At 38.3% G+C, this 13,536-nt stretch overlaps 1 protein-coding gene across 2 annotated transcripts in view; it reads right to left on the bottom strand.

The window, feature by feature from the left end:
• DNAJC3 (DnaJ heat shock protein family (Hsp40) member C3) overlaps positions 1–7,597 on the bottom strand; it is a 35,691-nt gene extending 28,094 nt beyond the window's left edge. Inside the window, exon 1 of one of the 2 annotated variants that reach the window (XM_075199906.1) lies at positions 7,335–7,597. In XM_075199906.1, coding sequence (XP_075056007.1) covers positions 7,335–7,416 — 82 coding nt within the window. In that variant the 5' untranslated portion in view covers positions 7,417–7,597. Of the gene's footprint in view, positions 1–5,403; positions 5,427–7,334 lie in introns of those variants that run through there. The other variant, XM_075199907.1, reaches the window with a different exon arrangement.
• Between the last annotated feature and the right edge of the window lie 5,939 nt (positions 7,598–13,536).

Genomic DNA, 13,536 nt, shown 5'->3' with positions numbered 1-13,536 from the left:
TGAGACCAATACAAATATCTTACATATAACTTACTAACTGTAGGTGTCTACTTCTAGATAAAAGAGTCAACTGTTTACCTTTCACATTTTATCTTAGTTAACGGAAATATCTAAAATGGTCCTTGCAATTTAAGTTTGCAATGACTTTATTCCATATTACACACACAGTAAAACAAAGCGGCATTTGCGCTTGAAAGTTGGATGTACATCAAACTCTAAATGATGCCCTTTGGCTGGATTTGCTTCTAATTCTCTATGGGGCATATTCAATTGTCAGCGTTACTCGCAAAAGTAACGCGACTTGCGCACTATTACCGTTATTACGTTACCTTTAACGCCGGCTTTCTGCTCTCAGCTCAGGAAGCTGAAATCGGCTTAGAATTACCGTAATACCGGTAATACTTTTAACGCCGCGAGAAACACGGACAATTGAATATGCCCCTATGTGTCACTTTGGGAACAATAGTTATTAATCCCACACTTTCTGGATGTAAAAGATGACCATTCATTCATATTGAAGATATTCCTTCATTTTTCCCACATCCTAAACCAAGCTTGCATATTAATTTCTATACACAGTTCCCATACCAATCAAGATATATGGCAATAATTAGAGAAAGCATCAGAAGACAAGATGAATAAACTATTGTAGATATTCAATGTCATTTGTTCTGGCACTGTGCATCATAAAAAAAAAATTACAAACTGTGAATGTTTATTTTTATCCATTATGTATAAATGTCATTTTATACAGCACTGTACATAAAGGGGATCACATTGCAAAGAAATTTCACACAACAACATAAATAGAAGGAAAATGTTGCCCAGATCAAGCCAGGTAACAACCAACTAAAAATTAATAAAATGTCTAAGCATAAAACAGAAAAAAAAACAATTCTAATCACTCAGGCAGCTGTTAGTTGCACACTAAATGCTGCCATATTTCTAAGAAAAGTCTTCTGTAATATCCTTATTTTGTAATATATATTTATTTATTTAAAGGAATATACGAACTTAAACCTGGATCCAGAAGATTACTTATCAGGTAATCACACAATGCCTAGCACTGCTTGCTCACTCCTTCTTGTAACATGGATAGACCCAGATGTTTGCCGCACGCTGTTTACTCCAACAATCTAGTCTGTTTTTCATACAGACAGCATGTCCACCACTGACAAGACACAAGCACCACGCAAGCAGCACTGGATTATGACAATGCCGGACACCATTTAATTTTCTGGGATCAGGTTTAACTTAGGATATTCCACACAACATGTGGGCAGCACGGTGGCGTAGTGGTAGCACTTCTGCCTCACAGCACTGGGGTCATGAGTTCAATTCCCGACCATGGCCTTATATGTGTGGAGTTTGTATGTTCTCCCCTTGTTTGCGTGGGTTTCCTCCGGGTGCTCCGGTTTCCTCCCACACTCCAAAAACATACTAGTATTGGCTACTATCAAAGTCTCTACCTGTCTGTCTCCCTCTCTGTCTGTGTGTGTGATTGTGTGTCTATATTAGGGAATTTAGACTGTGAGCTCCAGTGGGGGAGGGACAGATGTAAATGAGTTCTCTGTACAGCGCTGCGGAATCAGTGGCGCTATATAAATAAATGGTGATGATGATGATGATGAAGTTTTGGGTGGTAGTAGCCTATAACTTGCATGCTAAAAATAAATAATGTCATACACGTCTTTCATATTAAAACTTTTTAAATTCATTCTGCAATTAAATGTGTTACAGTCAGCAGACGGAAGAAGCATAGCTTTATTTAATCATCTGACTATAGACATATTGAAAAGGTGGACGATCAACATTTGTCTTGTAATCTGTACAAGTAAACATTAAAATTGCAATTATCTGAATTTTTAAAAACTGTATAATTATCATTATATTTAATGCTTGTACTGATGCTCTTCATGTTATTGCTACTTAAGAAAAGTATTAGTCATCAATAAGCACCTTTAACTGTATCATATACTTGTTTACAGCAAAGCATTAAATATATTTCTTATCATGAAATAAAATAATTCTTTTAATTCAACTGTACAGAATACAATATATTTTGCCATTATATTGCCTTTAACAAAGCTAAGCTAAACTCGAGAAAATAGAAGTTTCCATGTGTGTGGATATATTTACTAAGAGGCTGTCATTAAAAAAATCATTTAAGGCTTGACTGCGAAGTGTCCATAAAACTAGCATTTGAACTATAGAAGATATGCTAACTATAATTAGTGCCTACTCTTATTACCTAGAGCAATATCACTGGAGGTAATAACTATCCTTGAAGCTTTAAACATGCAATCACTTCAAAATGAACCTAATTATCAGAGAAGTATGTACACACAAACAACAGCTAACATATGGCACAGGAGAAGTGTTCTCATTAACTGTGTAAGATTTTCCAGTACCTGTGGGCTGCAACATAAGTACTAAAAAAGAAGTCTCTAAATTGAAACTATTTACAGTGACAGCAAGCTACTCAACAGTACGAATTACATTTATTTTTATAAGTAGAATAAAAGTTCCACAAATATACAGCCTAAAATAATTACTAACAGTAGCTACAAACGCAGCATCATTAAAACAAAATTAAAATGAAACGTTTGCATCATTACGGGACTTATATTTTAAAACAAAACTAATATGGTTACAAAATATAAATTTTGCAGAAGCTGCCATACAGTAATGCTGCTCATACATGTGTAGAACTCGGCCTAAGCCGAAAGCGAACAGATCCATGGCCAATTTGGGTGAATGTGCACAGTGGAAGACTGTAATTATTAGCAACTGGACATTCAGCCAGTCCCAATGAACCTCTCATCAATCTCAGGATTGGTGGTTCTTTTGTGCTCACTATGGGGACCAAGTTTAACATGTTTTTTTTAAAAAAAAAAACCCTCTAAAAAGATGCAGCTAGAAAGAGTATTAACATATACAGTATACACTCAGAGGCACCTCAATATGTACCAGAAGCATATGCGACAGGTTTACATCAGATACACTTACACCCAACCAGGTCATAAGCACATGAAAAGTTTATTAACCTATGTTTTTACAGTGGAAAAACGCATTCACTATTAGGTTTAACTTCAATAAAAAATAAGGTATAATCTTCCTTCATATGTATGAATTACAGTAGCAAAAAAATAATTCTGAAACATAAAACACAACCACAAAAGCATATAAAATAGGCAAAATCAATGACGGTGACACTCTAACCTTTAGAGGTCACTGTGTAATCAGTCAGTTAGAAGCATCTAAGCTAGCGGTGGCGACCATCACCATCAGAATTGTGCATTTCCACCAACCCTCAGTCACCCCGCAAGTTGACAGGCATATCTGTGCTCCATGCAGGTCTGCACTTATGCAAACAAGTCATTACCGAACTCGGGCTGCATTTACAAGCCCCTTCTCTCCCTGTTCTGCATCTCCAAGGAAAAGGACTTACAAGTGTTAAATAATGGGCAATATGGACGTAGGCATATGCTTCTTTTATAAAACAGGTGCACTGCAAGTATATGGATTTTACACCGAGCAAACGGGGGTGCGCCCAACTCAGCATGTGTTAGGACCATAAGAGAGACCTTGTCTCTAGATTGTTTGTCAGAAACAGTCCGAAAAAAAAATAATTTAGGTAAGCTTTGAGGAGGCTAGAAGTCTGGCACTTATGCTATTAAGTCATCATTGTGGCCAAAGGACTACACAGGGCAAATAAAAATGATGGACAAGACTCAACGCAGTATATTCCCCATTTGAAATTGAGATGCCAGCATGCTGCACTCACAGTCTGCTCTGTAACATGAAGGTTGTGACATCTAACTCATTGTCAATACTACCAGTCTTGTCTATCACGCATTATATGGTGTTTGGTTGTGATAACATATTACTCTGATATTGTCAGGTATAATGGGTTGCTATAGAAACCAAAAAGTGGGTGCAATGACTCCTTTAAAATCAAAGATTTTCCACAAATGTAATGTGCTAGACCCTTTAAAATGATCATGTGGCCAGTGCAGTGACATGTAAGAAAGCAAACTAATTACCCACTTGACTATCTGCAATGCAGCCCGAAAGAACTGTATTCATACCAAAAATACATCAGATGCACTCATGTTTAAATACAACTCAAATGCATTAAAAATGGAGTACATAAAAAAAAATAAAAACAACACAAAAAACTCAGCTTAACAAATGAGAAAAAAAGCAGTAGGGAGTTGATAAAGAGCGAGTACTACGTTTGCTTAGCGCACATTGTGTGAAATCGTGTGAAATTGTTCTGCGCATGCCCAGGAATATGCCCCCATGCATATTTGCATGACTGATTCTTACACCTGCTTACACCTGGATAGGCAGAACCAGCATATTTGTGTACAGATGCAGATCAGGACCTAGACGCATATGTGTCGTGTTATTTGCTAGTGGTGAGGTGTAAGTAGCCGATGATGACAGTTCCCAGCAATAGCAGACTGCTTGTGATTGTGTGTAAGCAGAGCAGTCGGAAACAGACAGTGGTGATTTCTCTGTTGCTTAAGCATATATTTTGCTTTTGTGTGTGTTTAAACAAACCTTTCTTCTCCTAGACGAGACGAGGAGCCGTATTAGAGAGATTTTAGCAGTTTTATTGATTTAGAGCATGTTTGTTGCAAATAAAATAAATGGTTAAAAACATAGGCATAAGTGGGTGGATTTTTTAATTCACGCATATTGCACCTGCGATCTGGGCAGACTCAGCATGACGCCCTTGGTGTTTATGACACGTGTGTTTTCGTATGCATTTTGAAACATATGCAAAATAAAAAGTATAAACATGCCAATGAGTTCTAGGATGCATTGCTTACATGTCCAACTAGTGACAGTTGTTGAAATTTGCACTTTAAAACAACAGTACTAGTTCTAAAAATACAATTTAATATTGAGATTCACTTTAGTAAAAATAAATCAGTCGCTTCTGCACCATATAAGATTATGCAGCATAAAAGTTATGGTTTCTGTTTAAACCGCCACTACCACATTATGTCAAATTTTACTAACATACTACTCCCCGTAGGAACAGCCAGCAAATCAAGTTTGTTCACCACTTTAAAATGGTGATGGAGGGTGTGTGTGTGAGGGTGTGTGTGGGAACACCAAAATGGTGATGGAGGGTGTGTGTGTGTGAGGGAACACCAATCACAAGTCGCAACATCTTGACAAGGGATCCAAAATTAAGTATTGGGGGCAAATTTATCTAGCTGCGAGTTTCCGGCAGGTTTGAAAGGTGGAGATGTTGACAATAGTAAGAGTCTAGCTGTCATTTTGTAGAATGTACTAAATAAATGACAACTAGAATCTGATTGGTTGCTATTGGCAACATCTCCACCTTTCAAACCTGCCGAAAAACTCACAGCTTGATAAATTTACCCCTTGGTTCGTCTCACTTGAAATATTCTTCTTGTCTTGGGGTGTGGAGAATACACTGAGCAAGAGAACCTATCTGGTGAAGGACATGTGTCCTAGAAGAGGAACGCCAACAGTTTTACTAGTCTGAAAGAGAAAGGATTTTAAGGATCTTAAAAAAATGTCTCCTTTACATTTCCCAAAAACAGAAGACAAAACAAAATTTGTTTATTTAGCATTGTACGCTCACTTTAATCAGAAAAATATTATTTTTTAATTTAGCAGATATTGAAAAATTATTTCTGTAAATTAGTTTGTGGCACATTTAGCAATATGGCTCATTTTAATCCATCACTAAACAGAGGTTAATGTCCCATTATACACATTATTTTACTGAATATACAAGTACCAAATAAAAGATTGAGAACCTTTAGACATGTAAACCCCTTTTTCCCTACTATATACGGTTACTCCTTTTCTCTTTTGGTAAGAAATTGGCATAAAAGGAAAAATTGACAGGAAAAATGCAGTCTATCAGTAAATTTCAAAAAATTTAAAAAAAAATAAAAAATTCAGACAGTAATTGATATTAGAAATTACCCCTCAATAAACCCTGGTGCAATCAGTTGTCTTCAGAAGTCAATTAGTTTATAGGAGTCTATCTGTGTACAATTAAAAGTTTTTGTATTTGATTGAATAAAAAACAAACAAAAACAAACACCTGTCTGTGCATTCACACATAATGGTCATCTTGCAGATCAGAATTATTTATTTTTTTTAAAGCAAAATCAAAGAAACCTTATTTAAAAGCTCAACTCAGGCTGAATATAAGGATCAAGGGTTTTAGGGGTCTATTTATTAAAACTGTGCGGTGACAATCATTATGCATGGCTGGAAATGGCTGTAATTTATCTTTCTGTGGCACAAATATTTTTTGCTACTCACCTGCAGCCTAATGCTGCCGACAAATGGAGGGAGAGGGACCCAGCTTCCGCTAAACCCCATTGAAAATGACAGATAATGCCAACATGAGATGGCATTACCTTGCTAGCTTAACATATTGCAGAACTTTGCAATCATTAATATATGGGGGCTGCGATAAGAAACGTTAACAGAGTAATGGCAGGAGAAATCTTTGATCTTTCCTGCGTAATCCCTTCATAACATTGTGCGAGGGCAATTTGTTTTGAGAAAAGTGCAGTTTCTCTGTTTTAATGGCTGATTACACTATAATAAATAGACCCCTTGATATTAACCGAAGCAAAGTCAAATCCATCCTAGAGAAATGGAGATATTTAAAACAAAGTAAATTTGTTTAAAACAATTTGACATTACAGTATTTTGTGTAGATCAGGGCTCATTTCTGAATAAATCCACTAAGAAAATGAAATGTGAAAAACAGGTTGTATAGTACTTTTAGTCATTGCATAATATGCAACCATGGCCAGTATCAATCGGTGGGGTTTATATAAAAGTTACAAATTAAGTTTTAGAGAAAACAAATATTTTATTTTCCCCTCTACTTCTCTCACTGTAATGTCCAGTTTGTAAACAAAAACTGTGACTGAAACCTACAATATGACTGTAGCTCTAAGCCAATAGACATATTCTAGAATTACTGGGAAGAAAGTGCCATGGCAAGAGTAAAGTGTCATCTAACAAGTGACACATACTACAGAGAGCACACTTACTGTTAGTGGGCACCACTGTATTTGCTTTCATATATATTGCACCTTTGGCAGATATTAAAACGTCATATTGACAGGGATACTTAAAGCCTGTAACTTCACGTGTATCAGCAGCTGAAGGACAGCGACCTGGCACGGCCCCACATAACAGGACATATTTTATTTATACACTGTATGGCCCATTGGTAACACAACCACAGTGATCATGACGTCTGACTGGACCCGGACTATCACGGCCCAGTGTTTGTAGGACAGCTGCCTACTTACCTTCATATTGTAGATCAAAGAGCACCAGCAGGAAGGGAAAGAAGGACAGAAGCTTCTGGCCACAGGCGCTGGGGGACACCATGCTGGAGGTGCCTGTCTGTACCACACAAGGGTGAGCCCTGACAGGATTGCTCCGAGACGGGGTTTGCACTATAAACTATACTGTGTATGTGTCAATATTTGTATATGTTGCTGGGCTTCCTATAGAGTCACAGTAAATTGTCCAGCTCCAGTTCAACTAGTTCCCAGTAAGTTCAGCCCTGATCGTGGTGAGCTGTGATTGGAGGGAGAGCCGCACGGCCCGCCCTTGTCTCGCCATTGGGGAACGTGGAGCCTTGGCCGGAGAGAGGACGGGCTGACGCCGTGGGTTCCTCCTCTCCCTCCGCTTCCTGCACCTTTCTGTGCCAAGCAAGAGACGACTATTCCGGCTCCATGTGGCTGTGTTCTCCCATTACAGTGCACTGTGTAGACAAGCACTGTCTGCTGCAATGTCATACATTATGTGCCCTGCTCCCGCCTCTTTCATAGCAGTAAAACAATAATATGTGGAGATTGCTGTAATGATGCAGGGTGTTAATATAAAATCTATAGTTTTTTTGGTACTGATGAAGTTTCGCTTTATAAATTGTGCTTTAGTGTTATCGTGATTTCATGATTAACCCCTTCTCTCTGCTGCTGTTCTCACATCCTGCACAGTTGCCAACAGATGTTCATACTGACAGCATATAGGGGCCTATTTATCAAAGATCTCCCCCTGTAATTTAGAGGTAAATCCCCGAAATTACTATGCATTATTCTAGCATCGCTGCTTTGCTTCTCATCGTTTTACTGAGCACTCCCCATAACAGTGTATGGGAAGTGCTCAGTAATGCTATGTACTAAAGGCCGAAACTAAGTTTTCAATCATGTTAATGAACGCCATCTGAAGCTGGCGTACATTACCATGATACGCCGTCTGAAGCTGGCGTACATTACCATGATACGCCGTCTGAAGCTGGCGTACATTACCATGATATGCCATCTGAAGCTGGCGTTGATACGCTATCTGAAGCTGGTGTACATTACCATGATACGCCGTCTGAAGCTGGCGTACATTACCATTATATGCCGTCTGAAGCTGGCGTACATTACCATGATATGCCATCTGAAGCTGGCGTTGATACGCTATCTGAAGCTGGTGTACATTACCATGATACGCCATCTGAAGCTGGTGTACATTACCATGATACGCCATCTGAAGCTGGCGTACATTACCATGATACGCCATGTGAAGCTGGCGTACATTACCATGATACGCCATCTGAAGCTGGCGTACATTACCATGATACGCCATCTGAAGCTGGCGTACATTACCATGATTGAAAACTTTCACTGAAACCAGCTCTGCTCCGAAGAGCAGAGCTGCACAGTGCATGTGTGGAGGGATCATGTGATCCCTCTATCACATGCCTCAGGTTCCTTCATTCGGGGATCTCTGTGCGCATGCCCGAGTTTACCGGTCGGCGCATGCGCACAGGGATTGAAAGAGGGGCGAGCAGCACTGCACAGGGAGGAGAAGAGAAGACCCAAGTGATAGGTAAGTGTTAATCTTCACAGGAGCAGCCGTTTATCGGAACGGCTGTTCCTGTGTTGATTTTTTTAATACATATGAGAAACTTTTCAATCCGCATCTATGCGATGAGGATTGGAAAGTTTCATTCATATGTTGCAGTGATTGGTAAATAGACCCCATAGGGACCTATTTATCAACTAGTGTAATTTAACTAAAGGACACTAACCGTGATTCAGACGCAATTTGGAGGATTCTTCAAATTTATGATTGTTGCATCGCTTTGCATTCTATTTTGTTTTTCTGAGCAGTCACCATAAAATATTATGGTGACTGCTCCGTAACGCAATCTAATAAGTTCTGAAAATTATAAATTTTCGGAAACTTGTTATGTTAATGTACACCTGCTGAAGCTGGCGTACATCTTCGTAATTGGTCTTTTTTTCATTTTTAATTTCTGTCCAGCTCTACTCCGAAGAGCAGAGCTGAACAGCGCATGTGCAGAGGGATCATGTGATCCCCTTTCTGTCACATGACAACTGTTCGCTCTTCACACTGCACAGTAGGGTTCTCTGTGCGCATGCCCAATTTTTCGATCGGTGCTTGCGCACAGGGATTCAAAGCAGGAAACCAGATTGCAATCAAAACCCAAGTGAAGAGTCAGTGTAAAGGTAAGTGGACTGTTGTTCCTGTGGAGATTTTTTAATAAATATGAGAAATAGTTCAATCCTTATCAATGTGATAAGGATTAAAAACAATTTTTAATTTTCTGCGGTGCTTGTTAAATAGGCCCCATGTTAATTACGTTTTCGGGGAATAGACGCCAATTGAAGTATTTGCCTAATCTATAAACAGTGCATTGCAGCAGATATAGATATCTGTTGCTTTGCACTTTTTTTCGTAATACATAGCAGTCACCATAGATGTCTATGGAGACTGCTATAAACCGCAATTTAACAATGAATGAAAATGCTTTTACATATACGGTAATGTACGCCAGCTCAGGCTACTGTACATTACCGTTTCTGCAATTTTTATCACTGTTTAGCGCGGTAGAGCAGAGCTCTACAGCGCATGTGCACTGTCACACACTGCTCTCTGCAACAGTGAAGCGCAGGGATTCTTGTGCGCATGCCCAAAGTTTTTAGATGGAGCATGCGCATAAGGCTGCAGTGGATCACAAAGCAGCTTCGGTAACGAAGAGGCAGTGAAAAGGTACGTTTTTAACTTCACAGGGACAGCAGTTTATCGTGACTGCTGGCTCTGCTGAAGTTTTTTCATAAATATGAGAAATAGTTCAATCTTTATCGCATTACTAAGGATTCAAAACTATTTTAAATTTTATGTGGTTGGTAAATGTTCCCCATAGGGGCATATTTATTATCTACCACTTATTTCCTCAATCATTTTCAGTCCTTATCGCAAAAAAAAAGGAATGAAAGATAATGAGCATTTATTAATAGTGTTCTGCCGGGACAGCAGTCACGGTAAACGGTTGCCTTGGTGAACACATATTTTAGCTGTGTCCTATGACTTTCTATGGTCACTATCGCAAACTGGGCACTTCGTGATAGTGACTGGAGGGGAGAGCAGGTAAGATGCAGTGTGGGATCTGAAGATTCCTCTACTGCAGTGTTCTCCCCATAGGCTTCAATGGCTAACGCCATAGCCATTGGGCACACAAAGATTTTCGGAACTTGTTAAATGGTGCAAAATAGCAGCCCCCATAGAAAGCTATGGGAACTGCTTTTGCATTCATTGAGAAAGGGACAGCAGCAGATATAACGGAGTGATGTCCTAATCATAAATTAAAAGGGTACTTAAATATGCTGCTATCCCGGGAGATTTTAATGAGAAATCTGATTGATAAATAAGCCCCATAGAGCCTTAATGCATGTAGTGTTTGATTCAATTTATGCCAAAGCGTAGGCATATATTGCATCTGGTATCTTACGATACCCACAAGTATGCATACTACTCAAATTGTGTAAATTTCAGTAAGATACGTGTACAGCATATGATATGCTTTAAGCATATCTTGCGATACAGGCAGTGAAATAATGGAAGAAATATGTTATCCTCAGGATCTCTGGCAGGCATTCAATGGGTACAAAAAATAACAAACCATGATTGGGCGACGCACAACCTGCTCAGTTAAGAGCACCGCTACAAATGACTCAGAACCGGCATTGTGATCATATAACCCCTCTAAGGTCAGGGCACTGCAATTTCCAAGCTTTTAAATATGAATGTAATGCCATGCCTGAGTCATTTCTGGCAAAGCCTAATTGAGCAGGTTCTGCTTCATCTTGCATACAAACTTATACAAATGCTATTTTACTGCACATGTGCAGTACGCAAAAAGAACATTTTTGCACTTCAGAGTTGGACTTACATCCACCTCTGCCATGAGGCATATAGTTGCATCAACCTGTTCATCAAATCAGTACAAAAAAATCAATTAAACGGAATGTTGATATATTTTAAAAAAAGAAAAGCTAAATTTTAGAAAGTCAAAAAGGTTATTTTAAAAAAAAATTATATTTTTTTCTAAAAACACATTTGAAAATGATCAGCAAATACAAGCCTCACATTTCCTACAGCATTCATAGATCAAACGTGCTAGTATATCAGGACCACTGTCTGTACACTGCCCTTTTGTGAGTTCAATATGCAGGTGCCTAAAAGACTTATGTCACGCATAATTTTTATTTTAACCTTTGCAAACTGGTTATTCTTGCCTATACCTGCACAGAAAATGTAGTGTAAACAACAAGCTATATAGCACTTTCCAAATGGTTGTTTGTGGTCTGTTTGTTTTTGTACTTGTGCAACTTCAGCCTACGTTTTACAATTGCCCTTTATTCTCTAATTATAGTTTACCTTTCTATTTTAGTTTTTATGTGTTACTGTTGCTTTGTGTGACCATTTAAACATGTATAAAATATAAAGATTATTATTATTCTCAATAGTATTTTAGTTAGTTTTTTTACTTCATGTGGCTGCCATCCATGAAGCAGTTTAGCTTGTGATCTATAGTTCTCCACAGATACCGCTATACTTGAGGGCCATCTGGGAAAAATGCATTTACAAGTTCAATAGTTTTTCTAATACATTATCATTATGCTTCATATACTGGACCTACACCAAGGATTTGTGAGTAGAGCATGCAAGCAGCCAATGATGGGGCAGACATATCTATTATTTGTTGCTCTTATTGTTGTGATTTTATAGCTATATAGTATTTTACACAAAATAAAGCAAAGAACAAATCTGATAGACTTGTATTCTAAAATACATTCATTTGTGTTACACATAGGGGCAGATTCAATTATTTTCCGTTGTCCTTTAGAACAACATGGGCCGCGTACTATTACTGTTACTACAGTAATTTCAATGCAGATTTTTGTTCGCAGCTCTAAGAGCCGCGAGCAAAAATCTGTGTTAAAATTGGTGATAACGATAACACTGCACGCCCGCATTCTAAAAAACAATGCAGGGAATTGAATCTGCCCCATAGTTTTTTAGGACACAGGGCCTACAGGAGTCAGGACTCGAGAGGGGGAGAAATCGGAGTTAAAAAAATGACTAGGTATTTGAGCCCTAGCATAGGAACACACACACACATATATATATATATATATATATATATATATATATATATATATATATGTATATATACACATAAATACACATATATATTCATATATATGTATATATATACATACATATATATGCACATATATATATATATATATATATATATATATATGTTTAACATATGTGTATATTTTTCCAGTCCCGTGTCAGATCACAGTATGTGTGATAAAATTTTCCTTGTAATACATGACATAGAAAGTCTACGTTGCGTTCAAAGTCAATATCGCCCCATTCTGCACTGGGGAAGATTTCATACAAGTCCAGCAATCTTCCACCTGTAGTCATCAGACAGTTTGGTAATGCATTTAGTTGAATGCATTACTTCATGGCCTAGTCCCTAATGTAGTAAGGCACCACAAGGGAAAAACTGATGTCAGCAGGCTCGAGAGCCACATATAGGACTTCATCCTTCGCAGTAGTTCATGCTGAAAAAAGGGAGAGACAATAAAGTGAGCCTCCACATCTATCAAAACATAACACATCTGCCCTATACAGTCATGGCCAAAAGTTTTAAGAATGACACAAATATTATTTTTCAGAAAGTCTGCTGCCTCAGTTTTTATGATGGCAATTTGCATATACTCCAGAATGTCATGAAGAGTGATCAGATGAATTGCAATTAATTTCAAAGTTCCTCTTTGCCATGACATTGAACGTTATCCCAAAAACATCATTTCCACTGCATTTCTGCCCTGCCGCAAAAGGACCAGCTGACATCAGGTCAGTGATTCTCTTATCAACACAAGTCAAAGTGTTGACAAGGACAAGGCTGGAGATCACTCTGTCATGCTGATTGAGTTAGAATAATAGACTGGAAGCTTTAAAAGGAGGGTGGTGCTTGAAATCATTATTCTTCCTCTGTTAACACTGGTTACTTGCAAGCGAACACGTGCAGTCATCATTGTTATGCACAGAAAGGGCTTCACAGGCAAGGATATTGCTGCTAGTAAGATTGCACTTAAATCAAACATTTATCGGATCATCAAGAACTTC

The sequence above is a fragment of the Mixophyes fleayi genome, chromosome 2 (assembly GCF_038048845.1).
Source record: "Mixophyes fleayi isolate aMixFle1 chromosome 2, aMixFle1.hap1, whole genome shotgun sequence".
NCBI classification, from domain to species: domain Eukaryota; kingdom Metazoa; phylum Chordata; class Amphibia; order Anura; family Limnodynastidae; genus Mixophyes; species Mixophyes fleayi.
The sequence above is the reverse complement of the archived record's forward strand: the minus strand, read 5'-3'. Positions and strand labels throughout refer to the sequence as shown.